Source organism: Bos javanicus, chromosome 4 (assembly GCF_032452875.1).
Source record: "Bos javanicus breed banteng chromosome 4, ARS-OSU_banteng_1.0, whole genome shotgun sequence".
Classification (NCBI taxonomy): Eukaryota; Metazoa; Chordata; class Mammalia; order Artiodactyla; family Bovidae; genus Bos; species Bos javanicus.
This window is the reverse complement of record NC_083871.1, coordinates 50,606,972-50,633,574: the sequence shown is the minus strand read 5'-3', so window position 1 is coordinate 50,633,574 and position 26,603 is coordinate 50,606,972. Positions and strand designations below refer to the sequence as shown.

The window sequence follows — 26,603 nt, the reverse complement described above, 5'->3', positions numbered from 1 at the left end:
AAACAACAAGGACCTACTGTATACCACAGCGAAATCTACTCCATATTCTGTAATAAACTATATGGGAAAAGGATCTGAAAAGGGATTCAGATTCATACATGTATGAAAATATTCATACATATATTCATATATATATATATGTCACTTTGCTGTACAGCTGAAACTAACACAACATTGTAAATCCACTATACTATACTCTAAAATAAAAGTTAAAACAAAATGAAATAAAATAGTCCCAGCTTTCCCCATTTCCAAAACGAAGATATTATTTATCCCACAAGGTTTCAGGATTTAATAAAACAATGAACATAAATCAGTTAGCACACTGCCAAAGTATATTTGATGCCCAATCACCGATCTCTGTATTCCTATTTCATTATTCCACCAATATTCATTAGTGTTTCTCAGAACTTTCTTGTTTACCATTCCTCCCCTCACCCTGTGGTCAGACTCCTGTCTCCTCCCTCTGGCTCCTCCCTCTTCCACCCCTCCCTTACTTCTCATATCAGTTGCCCCGGGTAGCCTGGGAGAAGCACCCACTGAGACCCTGACCTGACCTCCATCACACACCCAGGTGTGAAGCCTCCGGGCAACTTGAGCCCCACCACCATGGGCTCTTCTCTCGGGGCAGGGGGCAGAGCCGTTCTGGGCCGCCTGGCCCTCCTCTGGGCCCTCGTGGTTCCAGGTGAGTCCCTGCGGCTTCCCCGGTGGGCCGGGCGGGATGCACCCAGATCTGCGGACTCAACCTGCCCTCATCTCATCCCTTGCAGGCATCCAGCAGGAGATCAGGGTGTTCCAGCGGTCCGTGATGGTGGGGCACGCAGGTGGAGCTCTCACTATGCCCTGTCAGATCAGTAGGTCTGTGGATTACGTCCACTGGTTCCGCCAACTGGAGGGCCAGGCCCCTGAGAGGCTTCTCTATCTAGCCTTGTCCAAGCGGGATGTGCAGTGGGATTCGGTCCTAAGAGGTGATAAAGTCAACGCAGCCCGCGGCGCGGATGGCAAGAGCTGCACCATGTCCTTGAGGAAGCTGGCGAAGAGCGACGAAGGACTGTACTACTGTGCTACCTGGGGATCGGCACAGCAGTGCGCGCAGCCCCGGGATCTGCACAAAAAGCGCTGAGACCCACTGCTCTCCCAGACCTGGCAACTGCCACCGCCTCCAGGTCCCTTAGGTTGCCTTGGGGTGACCTCTCAGTATCCTGACGACTCCCCCCACTCTAGGGCTTCTGCAGATAAAATCTGATGGGAGCTGAAGCTGACCCAGGGAAAAAGCTGTGCAGGTGGCAGGGACTTTTCCAAAGATTGTCCAGTTCAGCTTGTCTGGAGCATTTGGAGGAGAATCTGGGCTGCTCAATCCACCAGCTACTAAACACATCCAGCTATTGAGCCCTTGAAATGTATTTAGTTCAAGAGTCCAAGCTGAGATGGGCTGTATGTCTACAACACAAGCTATACATTGAAGATAGATGCAGAAAAAAAAAGTGGAATATCTCTTTAATTATTTTTATATTGTCTTACTGTTGAAATATTTTGGACATCTTGGACTAAGTAAAAATAGTCCTAACATTCATTTTTTTTAATGCAGAAGCCAAAACATTTTCATCTATGGCTTGAATTGGTGACTCACATTTATTTCTAACGGACAGCTCTGGTATTGACTGAAAAGATAAAAATCTGACCATTTTCCTTGAAGGATGCACAGACAAAATGTCACATAAATGATTTCAAGGGTGAAGGACAGATCTGCCACAAAATGTTTGAAAGCTGAGCCTGGAAGTGTATGCCTGATCCCAGTCTCTAAGTTGTTTACCCATTGTCACCATTTTGCAGGGGAAGAGACAGCAGTTAGAAGCCCAGGAAACAATATTGGCAATGTCTCAGTGTCCTCATCTATTGGCATGCCTGGCACTCATGAGTTTGAGTTGATAAAAATCCTCATGGTGATGTAGTTAACCCTGGATGAGACATCAGGTTCTCTGCCTTACACTTCTCTCTGATGTTGTTTTTTTTAATTTAATTTATTTTCATTGAAGTATAGTTCACAATAGCCCAAACATGCAAACAACCTAAACTTCCATCAACAAATGAATGAATAGAGAAGATGTGGTCATATACACAATGGAATACTACTCAGTCATAAAAAAGAATAAAATAATGCCATTTGCAGCAACATGAATACAACCAGAGATTATCATTCTAAGTGAAGTAAGTTAAAAATAGAAAGACAGATACCCTTTTATATCACATATATGTGGAATCTGAAATATGGCACAAATTAACCCATCTATGAAACAGAAACAGACTCAGGGGCACAGAGAACAGACGTGCGATTGCCAACGGGAAGGAGGGTCGGGAGGGAAGGACTGGAGCTTGGGATTAGCAGATGCAAACTATTGTGTATAGAATGGATTGGCAAAAAGGTCCTACTGTATAGCACAGGGAGCTATTCAATATTCAATATCCTGTTATACACGTCTCCTTGAATGTCACCACATATGGACTTTTGAGTGAATCTCTGGCTACTCTGCTCTCTTCTATAAAATGAGGAGGTTGAACAGCTAAAAATATATGCCTCTAATCTCTGCATTTATAGGAAAATCACACAAATCACTTATCACTATATTCACTACCTTCTTATGAAAAGAAGAGGAAAAACAAAGAAAGCCTGTGTCACTGATTCTTCAAGCCCAAAACAGGAAAGCCCCGATGCTGTATGAGGGAGAAAAAGAAAATCCTTTTGAAGTTTAAGGTGAATTTAGACCCTTTTCAAGTGGAAAGTCAAAGTTTATGTACAGCTTAATAGCAATGGTAAAACAATTAATAAAAGATTCCTAAACTCATTGTCTACCTCCCTGAGCTCTCATTTTGCAGTTAGAAATGTATAATTCATATATGCTTTCCTTCTGAAAGAGCCCAACCCTTCCCTGAAGGCCTAATTCAAAGCTAAGATCCCCCAGTATGTGTTAGAAGAGATGGAGCTAAAGGGGACAGAAACTTACTCTAGCTCTGTTTCACGTTCGTTTACTTCATCTTCCCCATCATCCTAATACAACTCTTTCCTGTTCTTGCAGTCACACCAATGCCAGACTCCACAGGGAGTGAATTTTTTGAACTGGTGACAATGTGGCCAACAAGAAGAACCAGCTCATCACCCATGTCCTTACAGAGCTATTAATACGTGGTCCACAGTCCCTGGGAAGGGACAGCCCAGTGCCTCTGCTGTGAACCTCAGCTATGGTGTGAACCCTATTCTCACCCCTCACTGACTCTGGCTTTTCCCTTATGAGCTCTGTGACCTTGAGCAAGATCTTCACACTTTTAGGCATCAGTTTTCTCAGGTCTAAAGCAGAATATAACCATTCCAAAATGTCTCTCTCTTGGAATTATACCACTTAATGTCAGTTGCAACCTCCATGGTGGTAGATTAGCTCTTTTCTGCATGAAAATCCTACTGAGACATATTTAGAAACCTAGAGTATATCTTTCTTGGGTGATCTCTTTTTCAGGGTAATCACTGCCAGGATGAAAGAAATGGTCCCAAGGCGTCACTTACTTTGGGAAGCACTTCAGCTAGTCTGTCTCTCTCCAAGTGAGGGATGTAGGACGGCAAAGGCGTGGCTGTGCATTGTGCTCATGCCCCAGGTCATGTTCATTGAGGGCAGTGTGATAGAGTAGAAGAGTAATAGATTTTTACTAAGTTTTTAAAAACTTTATTGGTATATAGTTATTAATTTTTGAATCAAACTTTTCTGACAATTTTCCATACCTCTTTGGCACAGGAAATATAGGACATTTACAGTCAGCTCCTTCCTTGCTCATGTTAGGTGTGAGATGGGTGGGGATCTCCCTGAAGGACAAAGATGAGTGTGGCTGCCCCACAGCCTTGACCATGAAGCTCCCTCACAGAGTGCATACTGGGAGGCAAGGCTGAGATCTCTAGCAGCCCTGACAGAGAGTTCTTCTGTCAGGAGATACCAATCATATCATTCAAGTCAAGGAACTAAGGGGATGCAAAGGGTGTACCCCAGTCCACATTAGGTCCCCTCAGTGGTGTCTCTGTGACCTGCCTCCTTCCAAAAAGAGAAGGAGCAGAGAGGAAGGAGATACAGGTCACGGATCCACTGAACTCCCGTGTTATATCTGGATTGTGCTATGCATCTTCCTATAATGATGTGAGACATAGGTGTTCTTACTACATTTTCAGAGTTAGAACACTGAGTGTTAGATAGCAAATAAATCAAGCAGGTAATAGGCAAAATTAGAATTAAAATCACTTTGCTGTACACTAGAAACTGACAGAACGTTGTTAATCAACTATATTCCAAAAGGAACTAAAAATTGTTTTTAAAAGAATGAAAAGCAGTATTGAATGATTTCATGTTCCCTTCTGTAGCACACTGGGCACTTGGTATTACATAAATGTTTGCATTCCAGCTCTATCATTTTCTACCTGATCATCCATCCTTATGTCACATCCTGATCTCTGTGGAGACTTGTTTCTTGGCTCAAAATACCATCATTTACATAAAAGGAGCTAATGAGTGTAACTGTTTTTGAAAATATAGTGTAAACACTATATTCAAGAATTACAGCTTTATTTTAACATTTTTCTTTTGTACCAATAATATCGATCATATAGATTTATCTCCATAGGGAAGGCACTATGCTTGATGCAGTAAGGGATTTAAAATGACAGGGTGGGTCTGGAGCAGACGTGGGGAAATCAGGGTCAGTCCTGTCTCTGTCCTGGCAAATGGACAGCTTATCTGTGCTCAGAGGAGCATTCAGTTGCTTCTGGCAATTTCTTTTTCTCTTTATCCAATTGAGTGGCTTAAGATTACAGAACAGTCTGGAAGACATTTCTTCTTTCATCGTAAGAGAACTGGCCTTAGCTCTCAAATTTTAGTTTAAATAAGGAATCTATATCAAGGAAAATAGTATTCTACAAATTTCTTCTTTTATCGTATGAAAGATAAGTCATCACAGAACTTGTATTCTCATTTCTAATTATTGTGGTAAAGAATCAGGTTGCCTGTCACTAATTATTACAGAAATGCAAATCAAAACAATGAAGATTCACCTCACACTGGTCAGAATGTATCATTAAAAAGTCTACAAATAACAAATGCTAGAGAGATGGTGAAGAAAAGGAACCCTCTTACACTGTTGATGGGAATGTAAATTGCTGCAGACACTGTGGAGAACATTATGGAGGTTCTTTAAAAAACTAAAAATAGAATTACCATATGATCCAGCAATCTCACTCCTAGGCATATATCTGGACAAAACTATTATTCAAAAAGATGTATGCACTCAAATTTCATAGCACCAACATTTACAATAGCCAAGACATGGAACCTACGTAATGTCCATTGACAGATGAATGGATAAAGAAGAGGCTGTATATATACACAATGGAATACTGCTGCTAAGTCACTTCAGTCGTGTCCAACTCTGTGTGACCCCATAGATGGCAGCCCACCAGGCTCCTCTGTCCCTGGGATTCTCCAGGCAAGAACACTGGAGTTGGTTGATATTTCCTTTTCCAAAGCATGAAAGTGAAAAGTGAAAGTGAAGTCGCTCAGTCCTGTCTGACTCTTAGCGACCCCATGGACTGCAGCCTACCAGGCTCCTCTGTCCATGGGATTTTCCAGGCAAGAGTACTGGAGTGGGGTGCCATTGCCTTCTCCAAATGGAATACTACTCAGCCCTAAAAAAGAATTAAATAACACCATTCACAGTGACATGGATGGGCCTAGAGATGCTGTGCTGAATGAAGTCAGACAGAGTAACACAAACACTGTGTGATATCACTTACATGTGGAATCTAAAATATGACACAGATGACTTATTTACAAAACAGAAACAGACTCACAGACATAGAAAACAAGCTTATAGCTACCAAAAGGAAAAGGGGCAGGAAAGGGATAGATTAGGAGTTTGGGATTAGCAGATACAAACTATTATATATAAAATATATAAACAACAAGGTCCTACTGTATAGCAGAGGGAACTATATTTAATATCCTGTATTAAACATATTGGAAAAGAATATGTATGTATATACATCAGTCAGTTCAGTTCAGTTGCTCAGTCGTGGCTGACTCTTTGCGACCCCATGAATTGCCCCATGCCAGGCCTCCCTGTCCCTCACCAACTCCCGGAGTTCACCCAGACTCACGTACATCGAGTCGGTGATGCCATCCAACCATCTCATCCTCTGTCGTCCCCTTCTCCTCCTGCCCCCAATCCCTCCCAGCATCAGGGTCTTTACCAATGAGTCAACTCTTAGCATGAAGTGGCCAAAGTATTGGAGTTTCAGCTTTAGCATCAGTCCTTCCAAAGAACACCCAGGACTGATCTCCTTTAGAATGGACTGGTTGGATCTCCTTGCAGTATATATTGAATCACTTTGTTGTAAATGGTCTATTAAGTGACAAACACTTTTCTGAATTTTCTTTTCTCTGTTGTTTAAGATAAAAAAAATTGTTCTCCTTTCTCCAATAATTTGCAAAATATGTATTATTGGTTTTCATTTTAGAAACTAACAACGTTGTAAGTCAACAATACTCTCCCTTCCCCCAAAACAGAAATATGTTACTCGATGAATGGAGAACTTTGTCCACATTGCTCAAGTACACTTGAATTGGTAAATTTGCATTTTCAGTTACTGAAGAGTTTCCTCCTTTCAGAAATATATTCCCAAATCACTAACTGAGCAGCCCTGGTGTTTGTGAGAACGGAAGAGCTTTTCCTTTGATGTGAACTCCAAGCAGTTTCAACACAGATGAACACCTGGAAATTTTAAAAAAATTCTTAATTCTTTGAATACTCTTCCTGGAAATATGGGAAAGCAGAACAGGTGGTTAACCTACTACTGTCAAACTCTTCTTTTCCTGCTTTTATCCTTTTCATTTTTAATCAGTATTGTCAATGATTAGTCCACCATGGAAAACAGATATTTGGGCCCACTAATCTGAAGAAAACTTATAAAATATCAGATGCCATAAAACCCATCATCAAGGACTTCCAAAAGAACTCAGAAGGTCAAATTGCCGGCCCAAAGTTGTTAAACTGCTAGTCACTCCATGAAGGTAGGAGAAGGCTGAAATCATTGTAGGAGCCTGAACCAGTATGACAGCTCAGGTTGGAAGAAGATGTTTGGAGAAGGGACTAAGCTCATAGTAGCTCCCTGTGGTAAGTAACTTTTTTTCTATTTTTACCTTAGTCATGAAAGACTGATAGATGCTTTTCAGAAAAAAAAAAACTTACAATCCCCCTTATCTGACTGCCATACTTGGCCTCAGCATGTGAACAGCAATTTTGCAGCTAGTGGTCACTGTATATGGATGTACATGGAAACAAAACTACTTCCTGTTTGTAAGCCACTGAAATTCATCTTTTAGAACACACACACAAACACACACACACATGCACAATAGACTCAGGCTAGATATTAAACTATTTTAAGGACCATATCTGTTTCATTGTTTCATTTATGTTTCAATATACTTACACCATTAGCATAATATGTCATTATGTCAGTAAAGTTGTTGGCAAAGTTTATGTCAGTAAAGTTTTTTGTAAAGGAATTTACAAAAAAAAAATCCTTTTCTTATAAATGGCTCATTAAGTGAGAAACATTTTTAAAATTTTATATTCTCTATAGTTTTCCCCCAATAACCTGCAAAACCTGTTACTGATTTTCACCTAAGACCTAACAGCAGTGCAAACAAAATTTCTTATAATAAATAACTATATAACATTTGCAAATCCCACTTCTTATTATTCTAGTTTCATAGACGAAAGCTGAGAGCAGTCAGAATTTATGTCATGATCATTCTTGCTGCATTGCTTGGAAATGGACCAGTGTAATGGAATTTGTGAGCTCAACCATCTCAGCTCTGAAGTCCATGAAAGGAGTCTGCATGGTTGGACATCCTTACTTACTCATTCTCTCAGCAAACATTTTTTGAGGACAGTTTCTGTGTGGATTCTGGAGACAGAAGTGTGAACAAGACACAGACAGAACAAATCCCAGCACTCAAACAGCTAATAGTCTAGTGGAAAAGCATTCTAGATGCTGGCTTGATTGGGCCCATATTCTGTGGCCTGTGGCTACCAGAGAAACAACAGATCTTGCATTGATGAACTTGTTTCTTTCTCAAATGATGTAATAGTTATTGCTTATAAAATTCATATATTTTATCTGTCCTAAAAATTTGATAAAATGACCCCAAATCATCCCACTAAAGAGAATAATAATAATATCAGCTACTATTTACTGAGAGCTATACTGTCACCCTGCTTATTTAACTTATATGCAGAGTTCATCATGAGAAACGCTGGACTGGAAGAAGCACAAGCTGGAATCAAGATTGCTGGGAGAAATCTCAATAACCTCAGATATGCAGATGACACCACCCTTATGGCAGAAAGTGAAGAGGAACTCAAAAGCCTCTTGATGAAAGTGAAAGAGGAGAGTGAAAAAGTTGGCTTAAAGCTCAACATTCAGAAAACGAAGATCATGGCATCTGGTCCCATCACTTCATGGGAAATAGATGAGGAAACAGTGGAAACAGTGTCAGACTTTCTTTTTTTGGGGGGGGGGCTCCAAAATCACTGCAGATGGTGACTGCAGCCATGAAATTAAAAGACGCTTACTCCTTGGAAGGAAAGTTATGACCAACCTAGATAGCATATTCAAAAGCAGAGACATTACTTTGCTAACAAAGGTCCGTCTAGTCAAGGCTATGGTTTTTCCAGCGGTCATGTATGGATGTGAGAGTTGGACTGTGAAGAAAGCTGAGCACCAAAGAATTGATGCTTTTGAACTGTGGTGTTGGAGAAGACTCTTGAGAGTCCCTTGGACTTCAAGGAGATCCAACCAGTCCATTCTAAAGGAGATCAGTCCTGGGTGTTCTTTGGAAGGAATGATGCTAAAGCTGAAACTCCAGTACTTTGGCCACCTGATGCGAAGAGTTGACTCATTGGAAAAGACCCTGATGTTGGGAGGGATTAGGGGCAGGAGGAAAAGGGGACGGACAGAGGATGAGATGGCTGGATGGCATCACTGACTTGATGGACGTGGCTTTGAGTGAACTCCAGGAGTTGGTGAAGGACAGGGAGGCCTGGCGTGCTGCGATTCATGGGGTTGCAAAGAGTCGGACATGACTGAGCAACTGAACTGAACTGAGACATCATGATTTCATGCATTGGAGAAGGAAATGGCAACCCACTCCAGTGTTCTTGCCTGGAGAATCCCAGGGACAGGGGAGCCTGGTGGGCTGCCGTCTATGGAGTCGCACAGAATCGGACATGACTGAAGCGACTTAACAGACATCATGATAAGTAGTTTCCATGCCTTATCTTTTCCTCAAAAGGAATCTTCGTCTTCCCATTCCACAGATAAGAAAACTGAGGTTTAGAGAAGTTCAGGTACTTGCCTAAAGTCACATAACAAATTGCTGTGGCAAATACTGGGATTCAGTAGAGACTTGTTTATTCCAAAGGACAGAGTCTGGGCCATTACACAAGGTGAGAAAAATGAAGTCTAAGTTTTTATATTCTGAATATTTACTCCTCTGTAGCTTGATCTTTTAAATGGATTATTTAATTGACTTCTTAATTTGTAATAGGTTATAATTTGTATTATTACTCGTGTGTGAAAACAGTGTTTCTGTGTATTTAAATTGTGTGTTTCCAAAATTTATTTGTGAAGACCTAAGATAGAAAATGCCATGTACAGGAAGGGCATGAAATAAGATCAAAGGCACTCAGGGAAGCAGGAGGAAAAAGGACTTCTAGCAGAAAGCACAGGTTCAGATTTTAATGCTGAAGGGTAGGAGAGTTATGTGTCTACTCTAGCTCAATTAAAAAAAGTGAATATGAAAAAGAAAAAATGAAAAGTTTGTGGAATACTTACTTTTTATTAGCTGATAAAATAAGCACACCAAAATTTTTAATATGATATGTTTTTACAACATAAAATTAGAAAAGGACTTTAATACATGAAGTTAAGAGAAAAGTGAAATAAACATGGAATATAGTCTTCAACATCCATTTTATAAAATGGGAGAAATGGTCTTTAATCAAACCCATTTATACTACCAGTTCATCAATGCTACGGATACCATAACACTTAATGTCATTCACAGACGGTGACCCTCAGCAGATAGGGTCAGGCAGGTAAGGTTTTCACAACCCAACATGATAATAATAGAACTTGAGAACCAGGCACCCTACCATTTCTCTTATCATCCTGCCTTGAAGACCAAGAGTTGCAAGCTCAATTCTACACATGAGCTGGAGAGAAGTCAGTCTGAGGCTGAAATTTCTAGTAAAAGCTTGGAAGAATATTAATTGTGCTGTTGATTGGGCAGGAGGGGGAAGCCATTTGTTTTGGACAACACAAGTGAAGTAATTCCATATACTGACTATACATATTGGGCTTTCGCCAATGTTCCCTTTGAGTGGCTTAACCCTGGAAATACAGCGGGTAACACTAGACAAACAACTAACTGCCTTTAAGTTGTGTGTATGAAAAGCACGTGCCCTATGACCATGGCTTTGAGAATTCCTGACATGTGGAGCATAGTAGAAGGCAAACAAAGGAACAAATCTTCACAGTTAATTGCCACAGACTCAGTTGCAACCCCAAAATACTGAATTCCCATCAGTAAGGGCAAGCCCTGGTCACATGATATTAAAATATTATGTTGGAGTACACAATCACCTAGTAATAAGAAATCACTAATAATAATGATAATAATTATTATTATGGTCTTTCTTTTCCATGGCATTTTTAATAAAATCACTTTTTCAGACCTTGTTTCATGTTGGTCCCACTTCAGCATTAAAAGGGATGTCGAACTGATTCAGGCTAACACTATGTTTTCAAATAAACAAACACCGAAAGCTTTAATTTACCTGATTAGCTCAGCCATGGAGCCTGTTATGAGCAAAGTGAATCAGGACCAGAAACTTGGCCTCTTGTATCCCAGGCTGTCATGATTCCACTAGGACTTAAAGAACTCAGAGAAGCTAAATTAGTCTAAAGTTTTTGCCACAGGTTGAATCACTGTGGAATTTAAACAACATGATCTTTGGTGAAGGAACAAAAGTTTTCGTCCTAGGTAAGTACCTGAAGAAGGGCATTTTTTGTCAAGGTAGTGGAGGGAAGGCAAGAAACAAATTGGAATAATAGTTTAAAATGTTTGGGAAAATGGGAACGTGAATGGGGATTAGATTTAGGAGTTTAGGAAAGATATTAAAACAAATCCTTAGAGCATACCATAGACAACTGTGTACAAATATAGTAGGATTTGGCTTTCTGAACATGTGGACTTATATAAAGGGTTCCTGTATAATATATGTGATCATCATGAAAGTGTTCGGTTCAAGGCCAAAGTTGGCTATTATAGGTAAGTTTTGTGAGCTGACACACTTCCTTTCCTGATGGCAAAGGGGTGTTTTCAAAGAACCTGGCCTTGGAGTCAGTCTGATCAGGATGTCTGGGTCTACCATTTACTGTTTATGAGCACGTGGTCAGTTATTCTTTGGCCTCAGTTTCTGAATCCACAAAATGGAATAGCCATATGTATCCAGCTGGTATCGTGTGAGAATTCAATGAAAGCCTGTCAGTAGTGTCCCTGACACACTGTGTAACACGTTGTCGGTGCTGGATAGGCGTATCCACACTCTATTCAAATGCAAAGGGAAAACTGCACTCAGGAAGGACAGTTGTTTGCATCCAAAAATATTGACAGAAGAGAAATTCTTCAGAGGATGCAGTTGTACTGCTAACTCCTTAAACAAAAAGTTATCTTACTGTCCACTCACACACACAAAATTGAATTGGGAGGTATTTGTCTCTCTTTAACAGACTGCTTTCTATTTGTCAAGAAAAATGAAGTTAAAATGTATTTGTTTTTATATTTGTTGTTCTATATGTTTTACATCTGAATCCTTTCACTTAATTGATATCATCTCTAACACAAACATTAAGAGAAGGCAATGGCACCCCACTCCAGTACTCTTACCTGGAAAATCCCATGGACGGAGGAGCCTGGTGGGCTGCAGTCCATGGGGTCGCGAAGAGTTGGACACGACTGAGAGACTTCACTTTCACTTTTCACTTTCATGCATTGGAGAAGGAAATGGCAACTCACTCCAGTACTCTTGCCTGGAGAATCCCAGGGACAGGGGAGCCTGGTGGGCTGCCGTCTATGGGGTCGCACAGAGTTGGACACGACTGAATTGACTTAGCAGCAGCAGCAGCAACACAATTAGCCCTTAGAAAATAAACTTGGGCTTCATGATCATATTTATCAGAAAAATTTTAATTCATAAATTAAATGATCATGTTGTGAAGTCAATTAAATACAGATGCAAAGGTCAAAATGTAATTTGTTTATTTAAATGTGAAATAGTTCTAACTATTTAATTTATAAAATATAAGGAAACATAGAGTACTCTTAAGCAATAAAAACAAAGTGTGTGATGGGAGAAATATACAGTATCTTACTATTATAATCAATAAAATACTATTTACACCATGAGTAAGGTGTATAAAATTAAACACATTAGGACCTAATTGTATTTACAATGTAAGTTTTTAAATGACCTCTGTTTGCTTACTTCTTTAGTAGAAAACTCAGGAATTTTTCTACAGAGGAAAAATTTCTCAAAAATTTTTTTCTTTTTCTTTTCAAATGATAAGTTTAATTTTTCTGTTCTTAAGAAACTGCCCTCAGAATGATTAAAACAACTCTAAACTAGCTCAAAGAGAATATGAGTAAAGTATTTATGTTTCATTTGGAAATAAACTGGAAAGAGTTTTAACATTTATAATTTCAACCATTACTTTAACCATAAATATATAATCAAGAAACATGCCAGCATTTAAGTGGGATCATTTATAAACTATGTTTTGTTATATATGTTGACATCATGTCCATAAGAAATTCAGGAAGCATACATTTAATTTTTAATTATATGTATATTTATTTAGCAGATGAAAACATAGTAAACCATGGAACTCTAAAGAAGTTCAGCAAACTTATAGGGTAGATTTAACACTGGGGGAGATACAGAATCAAAATACTGTGCATTCTTAATCATGCTTAAACTTGAAATGAAATTTCAAAAGAAAATGTGCCTTGGTAAACATTCTCTAAAGTGAAGCAAAATTCTGATAAAATGCATTACTTGATAAGGTTTATATAAAGCATGTCAGAAAATTATACATTTTTAATAGAAGTTATGGAAATATTGCTATTTTGTTTCCAAATTCAAGGCACTGTAAACAATCAACTCCTCCACTCAAAAATCTGAAAGTTTTCAGATCTGAAGTTCAGATGTTATATAAAATTAGAAACTCACCAGAAGAATCCCATCACTTCAGAAACAGGCAGGTGATCCACATTTGAAGCTTTAAGTTCAACATCACAAATTGTCAAGTACACAGGGACTCTAATTCCCATTATAAAAAAATGACTGTATATTGTTTAAAAATACAATAAATTTCCTACTGACATTTATTTATATGATAAGTAAGATCAGTTCAGTTCAGCTCAGTTGCTCAGTCGTGTCCGACTCTTTGCAAACCCATGAACCACAGCACACCAGGCCTCCCTGTCCCCGTCCATCACCAACTCCCGGAGTTTACCCAAACTCATGTCCATTGAGTTGGTGATGCCATCCAACCATCTCATCCTCTGTCATTCCCTTCTCCCCCTGCCTTAAATCTTTCCCAACATCAGGGTCTTTTCAAATGAGTCAGCTCTTCGCATCAGGTAGGCAAAATATTAGAGTTTCAGCTTCAACATCAGTCCTTCCAATGAACACCCAGGACTGATCTCCTTGAGGATGGACTGGTTGGATTTCCTTGCAGTCCAAGGGACTCTCAAGAGTCTTCTCCAACACCACAGTTCAAAAGCATCAATTCCTCAATGCTAAGCTTTCTTTATAGTCCAACTCTCACATCCATACATGACTACTGGAAAAACCATAGCCTTGACTAGATGGACCTTTGTTGACAAAGATAAGTATGGTTCATTCCAGAGTAGTTAAATGGAGTTCCACAGAGTTGCAAAACATGAGGATGAGTTATGTGACCAAAGAGAGCACAAGTTACAAAACAGGATAGGAAGGGAAAGCAGTGGAGAGAAGGGAACTTTCCTACACTGTTGGTGGGAATGCAAACTGGTGCGGTGACTATGCACAACAGTAGGGATGTTCCTTAAGAGACTAAAAATAGAGCTACCATATGATCCTGCAATCCCACTCCTGGGCATATTCCCAGAGAAAAACATGGTCTGAAAATATACAAGCACCTCTATGCTCATAGCCGCACTATTTACAATATCTAAGACCTGAAAGTAACCTAAGTGTCCAATGACAGAAGAATGGATAAAGAAGACATGGGGTGTGTGTGTGTGTGTATATATATACTGGAATATTACTTAGCCATTAGAAAGGATGAAACAATGCCATTTGCAGCAACATGGATGGACCTAGAGATTGTCCTACCGAATGAAGTAATTCAGACAGAGAAAGAGATCAATATCATATGATATCTCTTATATGTAGAGTCTAAAAAGAAATGATATAATTGAAATTATTTATAAAACAGAAACCAACTCACAGACTTAAAGAACAAACTTGTGGTTACAGTGGGGAAGGGTGGAGGGAGGGACAGTTAGGGACTTTGAGACTGACATATACACACTGCTATATTTAAAATCGGAGAAGGCAATGGCACCCCACTCCAGTACTCTTGCCTGGAAAATCCCATGGATGGAGGACCCTGGTAGGCTACAGTCCATGGGGTCACTAAGAGTTGGACACGACTGAGCGACTTCACTTTCACTTTTCACTTTCATGCATTGGAGAAGGAAATGGCAACCCACTCCAGTGTTCTTGTCTGGAGAATCCCAGGGACGGGGAGCCTGGTGGGCTGCCATCTATGGGGTCGCACAGAGTCGGACATGACTGAAGCGACTTAGCAGCATATTTAAAATGGATAACCATCAAGGACCTACTGTATATAGTACAGGGAAGGGAATTTTGCTCAATATTCTGTAACAATCTAATTGGGAAAAGAATTTGAAAAAGAAGAGATACATGTATACGTATAACTGAATCACTTTGTTGTACATTTGAAACTAACACAACATTGTTAATCAGCTATACTCAAATATAAAATTAAAAGTTTGAAAAAAGTCAAAGATTCTCACCTCTAGAGAAACTATCAGAGTTAACTGGACTTCTCCCCCATTCTCATTCTCACCACACACCCAAATGCTTCATTTTTTTAATATAATTTTATTTTTAAAATTTTTGTCCTTGCTGCATCTTCTTTGCTGCAACATGGGCTTTTCTCTAGTTTCAGAGAGTGGGGCTACTCTTCATTGCAGTGCGGGCTTATTGCAGTGGCTTCTCTTGTTTGAAGCTTGGGCTTTACGGCACGGGGCTTCACAGTTGCAGCACAAGGGCTCAGTAGTCATGTTTTCAGGGCTCTAGAGCACAGGCTCAATAGTTGTGCAGGGGCTTAGTTGCTCGAGGCATGTGGAATCTTCCGGATCAGGGATCAAATGTGTGTCTCCTACATTGGCAGGAGGATTCTTTACCACTGAGCCATTAGGGAAGCCCATCCATCCACTTTAAAACAGGCTCCACTATGATAAACAATAGAGATGTTAAAAAATAAATGTGTTCGTGAATTTTGGAAGGAGATAAAACTCATACCCCATCTTACCATATGGAAAAAGAACAAAGGCCAACGTGTGATCCAGGTTCTACTCTGCTAGCTGTGACTTTGGGCAAGTTACATAACCTCTTGAACGTCTCTTTCTATTGAAAATAAGAAGGATAGTAAGTGAATGTAATCCATGGTGAGCACTAGTTCAGTGACAAGTTTTCTTCCTTTTATTGCATGCTAGTTTATTCCATGGTTCTCCATGTTTCTCTAATAACTATTTTAAATTATTTTCTATCCCCCTCTGCAGATAAAAAACTTCCTGCAGATACCTCCCCAAAACCCACAATTTTTCTTCCTTCAATTAACGAAGTCAACCATCAACAGGCTGCAACATATCTTTGTCTCCTGGAAAAATTTTTCCCTGATGTTATTAAGGTTTCTTGGAAAGAAAAGAATGGCAACAGAGTTCTGCCATCCCAGCAGGGAAATACCATGAAGACCAATGACACATACATGACGTTCAGCTGGCTGACCGTGACAGAAAACTCCTTGAAGGAAGAGCACATGTGTATCGTCAAACATGAGAAAAATACAAGAGGAAAAGATCAAGAGATTCTTTTTCCTGCAGTGAATGAAGGTATGTGAATAAAAACATATAAATATAACCTCCCTTGGGCTTCCCTAGTGGCTCAGTGGTAAAGAATCCACCTGCCAATGTAGGTGACATGGGTTTGAGCCCTGGGTTGGCAAGATCCCCTGGATTTGGAAACACAAACCCACTCCAGTATTTTTGCCTCAGAAATTCCAGACAGAGAAGCCTGGGTCACAAAAGAAGAGTCAGACACAACTTAGCAACTAAACAACAATAACCTCCCAGAACACAGTTTTTCAAAGACAATACCCCAACTTTTCTGTCAAGTCAAATAAACACGTCTTTCTAAGATGTTGTTATGTTTAATGGTAGCATAAATGTTTTGAAATTCCCACTAGAATTAAGATAGTACAGTCATGGGAACATTAAAACAAAAAAGAAAAAAGATTTTTAAGCTTTCTCAGCCTCAGTTTCATCTTCCAAAATGTTACAGTCACAATGATGATTTTAGGGTCTTTGTATGGATTAAATGAAAGAAAATATATGAAAGCCTCTAGCAACTTAGTGCCGGAGAAGGCGATGGCACCCCACTCCAGTACTCTTGCCTGGAAAATCCCATGGATGGAGGACCCTGGTAGGCTGCAGTCCATGGGGTCGCTAGGAGTCGGACACAACTGAGCGACTTCACTTTCACTTTTCACTTTCATGCATTGGAGAAGGAAATGGCAACCCACTCCAGTGTTCTTGCCTGGAGAATCCCAGGGACAGGGGAGCCTGGTGGGCTGCCATCTATGGGGTTGCACAGAGTCAGACACGACTGAAGCGACTTAGCAGCAGCAGCAGCAACTTAGTGCACAACAAATTTGCAAAAAGAAATTCCACTTTTGATTGCTTGGTTGATCAGGAAATAAGAACATTTATATTTCTTTCAGGAATGCTCTACTCACCAAGCAAAGTCATTCTCACTTTAATCCTGGTTTTACTCAAAGTATAAGTCAGAAACAGTGGGTTATTAAATGACAAAATGATGTTCTTATGAGGAAACCAGACTGCAGTTCAACAAAAAGTATTGAGTTGGCTAAAAAGTTTATTTGGGTTTTCATAAGATGTTATGGAAAAAACTTGAAAGAACTTTTTGACCAACTGAAGAGAATAATTTACTGCTGCAGTTTTATTATGGTCTTAGTTAAAATTTGTACTTTATTTACTACCTTGAAGTTAAAATTTGTAATTAAAGATCGAGTGAGACTAAAGTGTGAAAACTTATTCCCACTGTACATAATGAATGTATTTCTTGCTGTTAGAAAAGGTCTTTCAAGATACTTTTATTGCAGCCCTAGCACATGCCAGGTCTGGAGGGATGTGTGGATGGACACACTTGGGTGAATTACTGTCCTAGGAGGATGCACTACAGTCAAGAGAATATACACTTTTCTGGATGACTCAGGGTCACTTGCGATCCAGGCATGACATCCCAAAGCAGCCCCTGTGAGCAGATCCTGGATGTGTCCAGACGGTGGGGGCAAAGTGCTGGGTGTATCTTCACCTTGACAGTGGTCCTCTAACTCACTGGACTCGGGACTTAACGTTCTGAGTAATTCACCTAGCAGACCAAAGGCCACAGAGTGCCCATCAGAGGAATCATTTTGTGCTTTTCTCTGTGGTTAGAAAGCCTTTTCAAGCAGTGGGAACCAAGCACATAAAATGTGCACAGACGTTTGCTGTGCACCAGTCTGAATTTCTGAAGTAAGTCTTTATCTTCTCTGATTCTTAGTTTGCCAATGATCAAATCAAGCTTGAACATTTGCCTTGGCTTTGTCCTAGGACTGCAATGAAGAGCAAATGAAATAAAGTCAGCAAAAAAATTGCATTCTAAAACATAAATGGGTGTATTTGTTCATGCATCTACTGTAATATTTATATTCTTTCCTTAAACTAATCAAAACTAAGATTACAGAAACTGCCCTAAATTTCTATTTCCACTCATTCTACTCTAAGAAATACATAATAAACAAAGTTGTTAAGTGCAGTTTAATATAATCATGGCTCTAACTGTCCTATTAGGTTTTAACTTTTCTGTGATTAAGGAAAAATAAAAAGGGTAGTAAGTTTCATGGTGATAATTACCATAAAGGAGACAAGTTCCCTTTTATCATGTGTGATACTTGGCACTTAATTTCTAAAATAAATGTTTCCCGTGGATTTCATGGCCATATAGCTAAAGAGGGCATTTCTGTGAATGTCACTCTTTAGTAAATTTCCCATTCCAGTGTTCTTGTCTGGAGAATCCCAGGGACGGGGTGCCTGGTGGGCTGCAGTCTATGGGGTCACACAGGGTTGGACACGACTGAAGCGACTTAGCAGCAGCAGTAAATTTCTAATGCTATTTTTGGGAAGTTTCTTCTTTTTGATAAAAGTTAAGAATATTATATGGGCTTCCTTGGTGGTTCAGATGGTAAAGAATCTCCCTGCAATGCAGGAGAATTGGATTCTATTCCTGGGTTGGGAAGATACTTTGGAGAAGAGAATGACTACCCACTCCAATATTCTTGCCTGGAGAATCCCATGGACAGAGGAGCCTGGTGGGCTACGGTCAAAGGGGATGCAAAAAGTTGGACTCAACTGAGAGACTAACGCTTTCACTTTCAAGAATAGTGTGTTGTTGTTCAGTTTCTCAGTTGTGTCTGACTCTTTGCGACCCCGTGGACTACAGCGTGCTAGGCTTCCCTGTCATCACCATCTCCCAGAGCTTGCTCAAACTCATGTTTATTGAGTTGGTGATGCCATCCAACCATCTCATCCTCTTGTCCCCTTTTTGTCCTGCCTTCTATCTTTCCCAGCATCAGGGTCTTTTCCAATGACATGGCTCTTCCCATCAGGTGGCCAAAGTACTGGAGCTTCAGCTTTAGCATCAGTCCTTCCAATGAATATTCAGGGTTGATTTCCTTTAGGATTGACTGGTTTGATCTCCTTGCAATCCAAGGGACTCTCATGAGTCTTCTCCAACACCACAGTTTGAAAGCATCAATTCTTTGGTGCCCAGCTTTCTTTATAGTCCAACTCTCACATGCATACATGACTACAGGAAAAACCTAGGTTTGACTATATGGACCTTCGTTGGCAAAGTAATATCTCTGCTTTTTAATACACTATCTAGTTTTGTCATAGCTTTTCTTCCAAGGGGAAAGCGTCTTTTAATTTCATGGCTGAAGTCACCATCCACAGTGATTTTGGAGCCCCCAAAAAAGTGATTCAATATATACTGCTTCTCACTGCAATGGCTTCTCGTGCTGCGGAGCATGGGCTAAGTAGTTGTGGGGCACAGGCTTAGCTGCCTTGTGGCATGTGGAATCTTTCAGACCAGAGATTGAAACCATGTCCCCTGGATGGGCAGATGGATTCCCACCCACTGTACCATCAAGGAAGTACCAGAGAGTTTTAAGACACATTAAGGTCAGTTCTTGAGGATGATTATATTAATATTTCACTCTTGGCATTTACTGCAAAGACTTAACACCTCAAATTCATTTTTTATAGTGAAAACTGATCTCAATGAAGGCATAAAATGGCATACCAGAACCAAATCCATATGGATAAGAACATATCCAGAAGAAAAGCAATAAACCAAACAACCACTATGACTCTGTTTTCCTGGATCCATTTTCTATATGGAAAACTATAATGCAATTTGGCTGATTTTTTTTGTATTTGGAATTTTCTATCCCTGGAATTGCACTGAAATGTTGACCTCCTATAAATGCAATTTGGCTGATTTTTTTTTGTATTTGGAATTTCCTATCCCTGGAATTGCACTGAAATGTTGACCTCCTATATAAACGAGGTCACTGATAAGAATAATTAAGATATCTGGAAAAGAAGATGCTTTTAGTGTCTACAGTAGTAGAATTCTGTTGTTCATTGGTTACTTTCTCTCTCTTTCTCTGGCTTATTTTACAAAGTACTTTACACAGGCTCCGTCTCATTTAATCTCTCACAATAATCCTTTGAATGCTGGCTCTGTCATCACTGGTACCACTGGTCCAACTCTCTGCCAGTCACTTTCCCTCTGATCCTTATTTCTTCTTTTGTAACATGGAATCCCCCAAAATACACCTCACTCCAGTGTCACTGGAAGATTAAAGAAGGTAACACATGTGAAGTAGTTAGGGCAGTTATAGTTGCTCACTAGCTATTAGCCTTATTGTTTTCATTATGCCCACAAACACCACAAATGCAGAAATCATGTGCATGAGTCAGGGATACTGGGAACGTGTGTGATTTGGAAAGTTGTGACTGCTTTCCTTTGCTTAGAAGGGAAATTTACCTGAGCCAGACTTCCTTGAACGTGGGATTCTGTTGCAGATTCTAGGATTGGATGTGTTCATCTTGGGAACATCCTTTCATGTCAGCAGTGGACGCTCAAGATGTAGAGCAGCCACTTTTTCTGTTAGCCTTTCTGCAAATATTTCTTGAAATTGTATTTTGGACAGACATTGTCACATGTAGAAAACAATATATGAATTAGATCTACTGAATTACATATTATCAGATGAACTATTTCTGGATTTGTAGAGCTCATATTTTAATCTGTCAGCAGATTATATATATATAATATATATGCTACATGCATACATACATATATATGTTACACATACACATATAAACACGCATGCACAAATAATGAACATGAATAATTGACAATACTTTCTCTAATTTATTGTAGTTTTCACCCCAGTTGTCACTACTACTGAGCCTCCAAATGATTGTTTGAAAGATGGAAGTGGTAAGTTTTTGTGTATGTTTGCTTTTATGTTGGGCTTCCCTGGTGGCTCAGTGGTAAAAATCTGCCTGCAATGCAGGAGCCACGGGAGACATGGGTTTGACCCCTGGGTCAGGAAGATCCCCTGGAGAAGGGCATGGCAATCCACTCCAGTATTTTTTCCTGGAGAATCCCATGGATAGAAAAGCCTGGAGGGGTACAGTTCATAGGGTCTCAAAGAGTCGGACATGACTGAAGCGTCTTAGCAGGCTTGCATGCACCTTTATGTTAAGCTTTAGTATTTTTTTCCCTTCTGATTAATTAACTTCTTTTGAACTTCTCTGGCTTAAAGTAGAAAAGAACAAATATCTGGAATAGTGATGCTAAAAATTTTCATAGTTTCAAGAACCGACTGACTTGTCTAGCAGCAGATTTTATATATATATATACACACACACATATATACATACACACACACACTGTCATAATGGGCATGGACAATTGATTAATATTTGCTCTCATTTCTTCTAGAAGTCACTGATACTGATTTTACAAAAGCTTGTGCGAGAGATGAAAGTGGTAAGTTTTTGTATATATTTGCCTTCATGTCATCCTATAGCATTTTCTTTTCCTCCTGATGAAATTACCTTTTGAACTTTCCTGGTTTATGGTAGGAAAGACCAATTATTTCTGAAACTTTAAGATTCATACATTTGATCAGTATCTCTCCTGTCTCTATTGGCAGATTTTATATATATGTGTGTGTATTGTGTACATATATACACACACACAAACATACATATACATATACATCATGTATCAAATAGTAAGTACGAACAATTGACTACTATTTTCTCTTCTAGAATTCGCTAATTCTACAAAAGCATGTCTGAAAGATGAAAACAGTAAGTTTTGTCTGTATTTGCCTTTATGTCATGTTATAGCACTTTTTTCCTCTAGATAAATTAAACTTTTGAACTTGGTTTAAGGTAGAAAATCAGAAAGTCTGGATATTGCAAAATAGACTGTTAAACGGTCTATAAGGAAATCTTAAGTAAGTCTATTATTTAGATTGTTACACTGTCTATATATTTTAGGTTACACATATTTTAAGTAAATCCAACATTCTGTAAGAGTCATCTTAACACAATAAATACTGGTTTTGGTGTGAGATGACTCTCAATTAGAGGATGCGGTTGTGTAGCTTTTGATTATAGTGACTATGCAAAAATGATACCAAGTTGCTTTTATGTAAGTGCACTGTTATTGCTAGTACCTAATAACATAAACTGATGCTTATAGAGAGTTTCATATTCCTACAGATGGCCTTATACTATGTCTTTTGTGTATTTTAAGTATGATTTTCATAAAGCTCCTAAGAGGGTATATATTCAGTTCAGTTCAGTTCAGTCGCTCAGTCGTGTCTGACTCTTTGTGACCCCATGAACCACAGCATGGCAGGCTTCCCTGTCCATCACCAACTCCCAGAGTCCACTCAAACCCATGTCCATCGAGTCGGTGATGCCATCCAACCATCTCATCCTCTGTCATTCCCTTCTCCTCCTGCCTTCAATCTTTTCCAGCATCAGGGTCTTTTCCAATGAGTCAGCTCTTCACATCAGGTGGCCAAAGTATTGGAGTTTCAGCTTCAACATCAGTCCTTCCAATGAACACTGAGGACTGATCTCCTTTAGGATGGACTGGTTGGATCTCCTTGCAGTCCAAGGGACTCTCAAGAGTCTTCTCCAACACCACAGTTCAAAAGCATCAATTCTTCTGCACTCAGCTTTCTTTATAGTCCAACTATCACATCCATACCTGACCACTGGAAAAAACATATTAATTTCCCCCCATCTTACAGATGAGGGCAATGAGCTAAAATTAATCAAGTCCCTTGTACCAAGTCTCACCACCCCACTCCAGTACTCTTGCCTGGAAAATCCCACAGACGGAGGAGCCTGGTAGGCTGCAGTCCATGGGGTCGCTAAGAGTTGGAGACGACTGAGTGACTTCACTTTCACTTTTCACTTTCATGCATTGGAGAAGGAAATGGCAACCCACTCCAGTGTTCTTGCCTGGAGAATCCAGGGGACGGGGGAGCCTGGTGGGCTGCCGTCTATGGGGTCACATAGAGTCAGACACAACTGAAGCGACTTAGCAGCAGCAGCAGCAGCAGTACCAAGTCTCACAGCTAGATCTGGAGTTTCAACCTAGGACATTTGAATCCCTCCTCTAAGACACTGATATAGAGTAAGAAATCCAAAAACCAAGGCCTTGACACAATGGACATCTGGCTGGGGGTGTAAGTGCCTGGGCTTCCAACTATCACAGACTAGAGTTCTTTGGTTATTAGTTGCATTAATGTGGGTGCATTACTTACACTGCTAAACAGCAGAATCCTCACCTGCCAATAGGGAACAATTACACCTAACTCAGTAATTGAAGGGGAGTGCTTCCCTGGTGGCTCAGACAGTAAAGAATCTGCCTGCAATGTGGGAGACCCGGGTTTGATCTCTGGGTTGGGAAGATCCACTAGAGAAGGGCATGGCAACCCACTCCAGTATTCTTGCCTGGGAAATTCCACGGACAGAGGAGGCTGGTGGGCTACAGTCCATGGGGTCGCAAAGAGTCAGACATGACTGAGCAACTAACACTTTCACTTTCAGTTATTACAGAGATAAGGTCAGCTATGTGGGATGTCTCCATAGGGTATCCATTTAGCTGGCACAGGATCAGTACTAGTTAGTGGTCCCTTCTCCCTACATGAGGGTTCTTAGTGAATTTAGAAGCACTGGCTCCAGTCCTGCTCATCCCTTCTTCATTCTCACTGTGTCAGGGGGCCTGAAACTCAGCAAACACCTGACCTGACACTGGGCAGTAAGTTATGAGCCTGTCACCTTCTGAGATCCTTTCCACACCATATACTAGTGATTCTGGAGTTCTGACTCTAGAGAGAGAGATACTTCCTCAGGAACAGACTTCAGCCTTGTGGTTTGCTTAGCCAAGTCAGATCCATCATCACTGTTGTTAATTATTCCTTGACATCATATATTTCTTGTAAAACTTCAAAGGAGAGTAAGCGCAATTAGCCTATAACATCACAGCCACGATGAGAGACATTCAGGACAGACAGATGACTAAGGTATGAGCGCCTAAACTTTCTGAGAATTGGGCTAACCACTGTCTTGCATTTTGCACAGTGTTCACTTTACTACACCCTGCCCCACCCACCGTAGACGCCACCAAATTTCAGATCATAACCTCATCATAATCTCACTGATACACAAGGTATAATGCATCAGATCCTTCCAAACCAGTGATTCGACTTGATATTTATGCCAAATATCAAATGTCTGGGGTATGCACTGAATGTGGAGATGCAGAACTACATGACAGCTAAGAATGTGCTCATTAAAATCATGTTGCTGGGATTGAAATGTGGTTCCTGGTACTTTCTAAATGTGTGACGTCAGGCAAATTACTCCTCTCTGTCCTCAGTCTATTTGTAAAATGGGGGTCGACCCCATAGACGGCAGCCCACCAGGCTCCCCCGTCCCTGGTATTCTCCAGGTAAGAACACTGGAGTGGGTTGCCATTTCCTTCTCCAATGCATGAAAGTGAAAAGTGAAAGTGAAGTCGCTCAGTCGTGTCTGACTCTTAGCAACCCCATGGACTGCAGCCTACTAGGCTCCTCCATCCATGGGATTTTCCAGGCAAGAGTACTGGAGTGGGGTGCCATTGCCTTCTCCAAATGATCTTATAGGTTATCATAAAAATTAAACAAGATTAAAAATTTGCATGCAAAGCTCTCAGAAAAGTGTTTAGCATTTGGCTAGCAGTTAATGAATATTACTCGTTATTTTTTAGACATATGGCAAGGGTGAAGAAAATGCTGAAAGCAATTTATCACAAATGATTTTCCCTACTGGACTCCATTAAAAATATAACCTTACTTTTTAATATTTTGGAAGGTTCTAGTGAATTTAGCTGAGGTTGTTGACTTGAACTGTGAACTGAATTCTGAGCCGTCCTGGTGGTGGTGGTTGTGATGATAAATGTTTACCTTGGGGTTTGGTGTTACAGGGGTGTCATGCCAATGTAGATGATCAGAAGTAAATAATTGTGACCATACCTCTTATTGGGCTTCCCTGGTGACTCAGATGGTGAAGAATCTGCCTGCAATTCGGGAGACCCGGGTTTGATCTCTGGGTTGGGAAGATCCCCTGGAGGAGGGCACGGCAACCCACTCCAGTATTCTTGCCTGCAGAATCCCCATGGACAGAGGAGCCTGGCGGGCTACAGTCCATGGGGCTGCAGAGAGTCAGACACGACTGAGTGACTGAGCACACACACAATGTTAGGAGGTGTGTCCTATCCTTCTGAAAGAATGGGTAATAATCATATGACTTCTCCTAGATACCGTGCAGCTGCAGTTCACGTACAACTCTGCTTACTACACCTACCTCCTCCTCCTCCTCAAGAGTGCCATCTACTTTGTCACCACCTCCTGCTGTGTGTTTAGGAGAACAGGTGTCTGCTGTGACGGGAAGAACTCATGACGCAGGGGACAGCAAAGGGGCCAATTTCCCTTCTTCATCTATTGTGTCAGAAACTCTCTACTGAAGACCTAGCCAGGCTTGCTTTCTGGGTTTGGGTTATTTCAGGTGTTGTGTCTAATTTTCTATCATTGTGTAAGGGTTTTTCGAAGCACTGGGCAGACAGTTTTCCTCTCTAACAAGAATTCTGCCATTACTCAAAGGCACGGCCCAGGGCTAGTCCAGGGGAGCCTCTCCCACCACTGTCCCCACAACCTCATCAGCTCCTCCCCACCCCTAAGTCCTCATAACCCCTGGAGCACACACAGTGGGCATTTCCCTGTTTCCTCCTTGAGCATCTCCACCGAGACCACGGCCCTGATCTTCCGTCACACACCCTGGAGATGCTGGCTTTGCTACTTGAATCCTGTACTTTGATTTTCACAATAAGCACAATAAATTTTAAAAAAGAAATCAAAAGTCCCTTTTTATCTGTGTACTTTAATTTCATGAAACTAATCAAGGTGAGAAACAGCATGACAACAGTGATATCAAATTTAGTTCTGCTTACAATAATGGGCAACACCACATTTCTAGGTCTTTCCCTGAGACGGTAGTCATGGTGCTCTCTTTGGGGCACTGGCTCCAAGGGGACCCACAGCCAAAAGAAGGTGCCAGGGTTCTTTCTCTTTCAAAGTCACCAGATTCAGACTCATTGGTTTGAGATGTTCCTATGGCAACAGTGTGACTGACACCCAGCATGACTTGGACTTGTGTGTGTTCAGATCTGTAGTAGTGCCTCACAAGCACTGCCTCCTGCTCCTCACATTAACCCCATGAGAACTGCACCAACACCAGAGGGGCACTGGGTGGAGGGCGCAGCATGAAGACTCTGAGCCCTGAGGGCCTGGATGTGAACCCTGGGTCTGTATTAGTATCTGCGTGACCTCAGGTAGCGATTTGAACTCTCAGTGCCATCATTTCCACATCTGTGTAACAGAGTTACAGTTA

General features: G+C 40.6%; 1 gene segment (V, D, J or C); it reads left to right on the top strand.

Annotated features, from left to right (window-relative positions):
• Nucleotides 1–510: 510 nt before the first annotated feature.
• LOC133246075 (T cell receptor gamma constant 2-like) lies at nt 511–26,072 on the top strand. The segment is given in 8 exon segments: nt 511–685; nt 771–1,074; nt 11,086–11,138; nt 16,014–16,343; nt 21,022–21,081; nt 21,589–21,636; nt 21,921–21,962; nt 25,474–26,072. Coding segments are annotated over 8 exon segments (1,056 nt in total).
• Nucleotides 26,073–26,603: the final 531 nt, after the last annotated feature.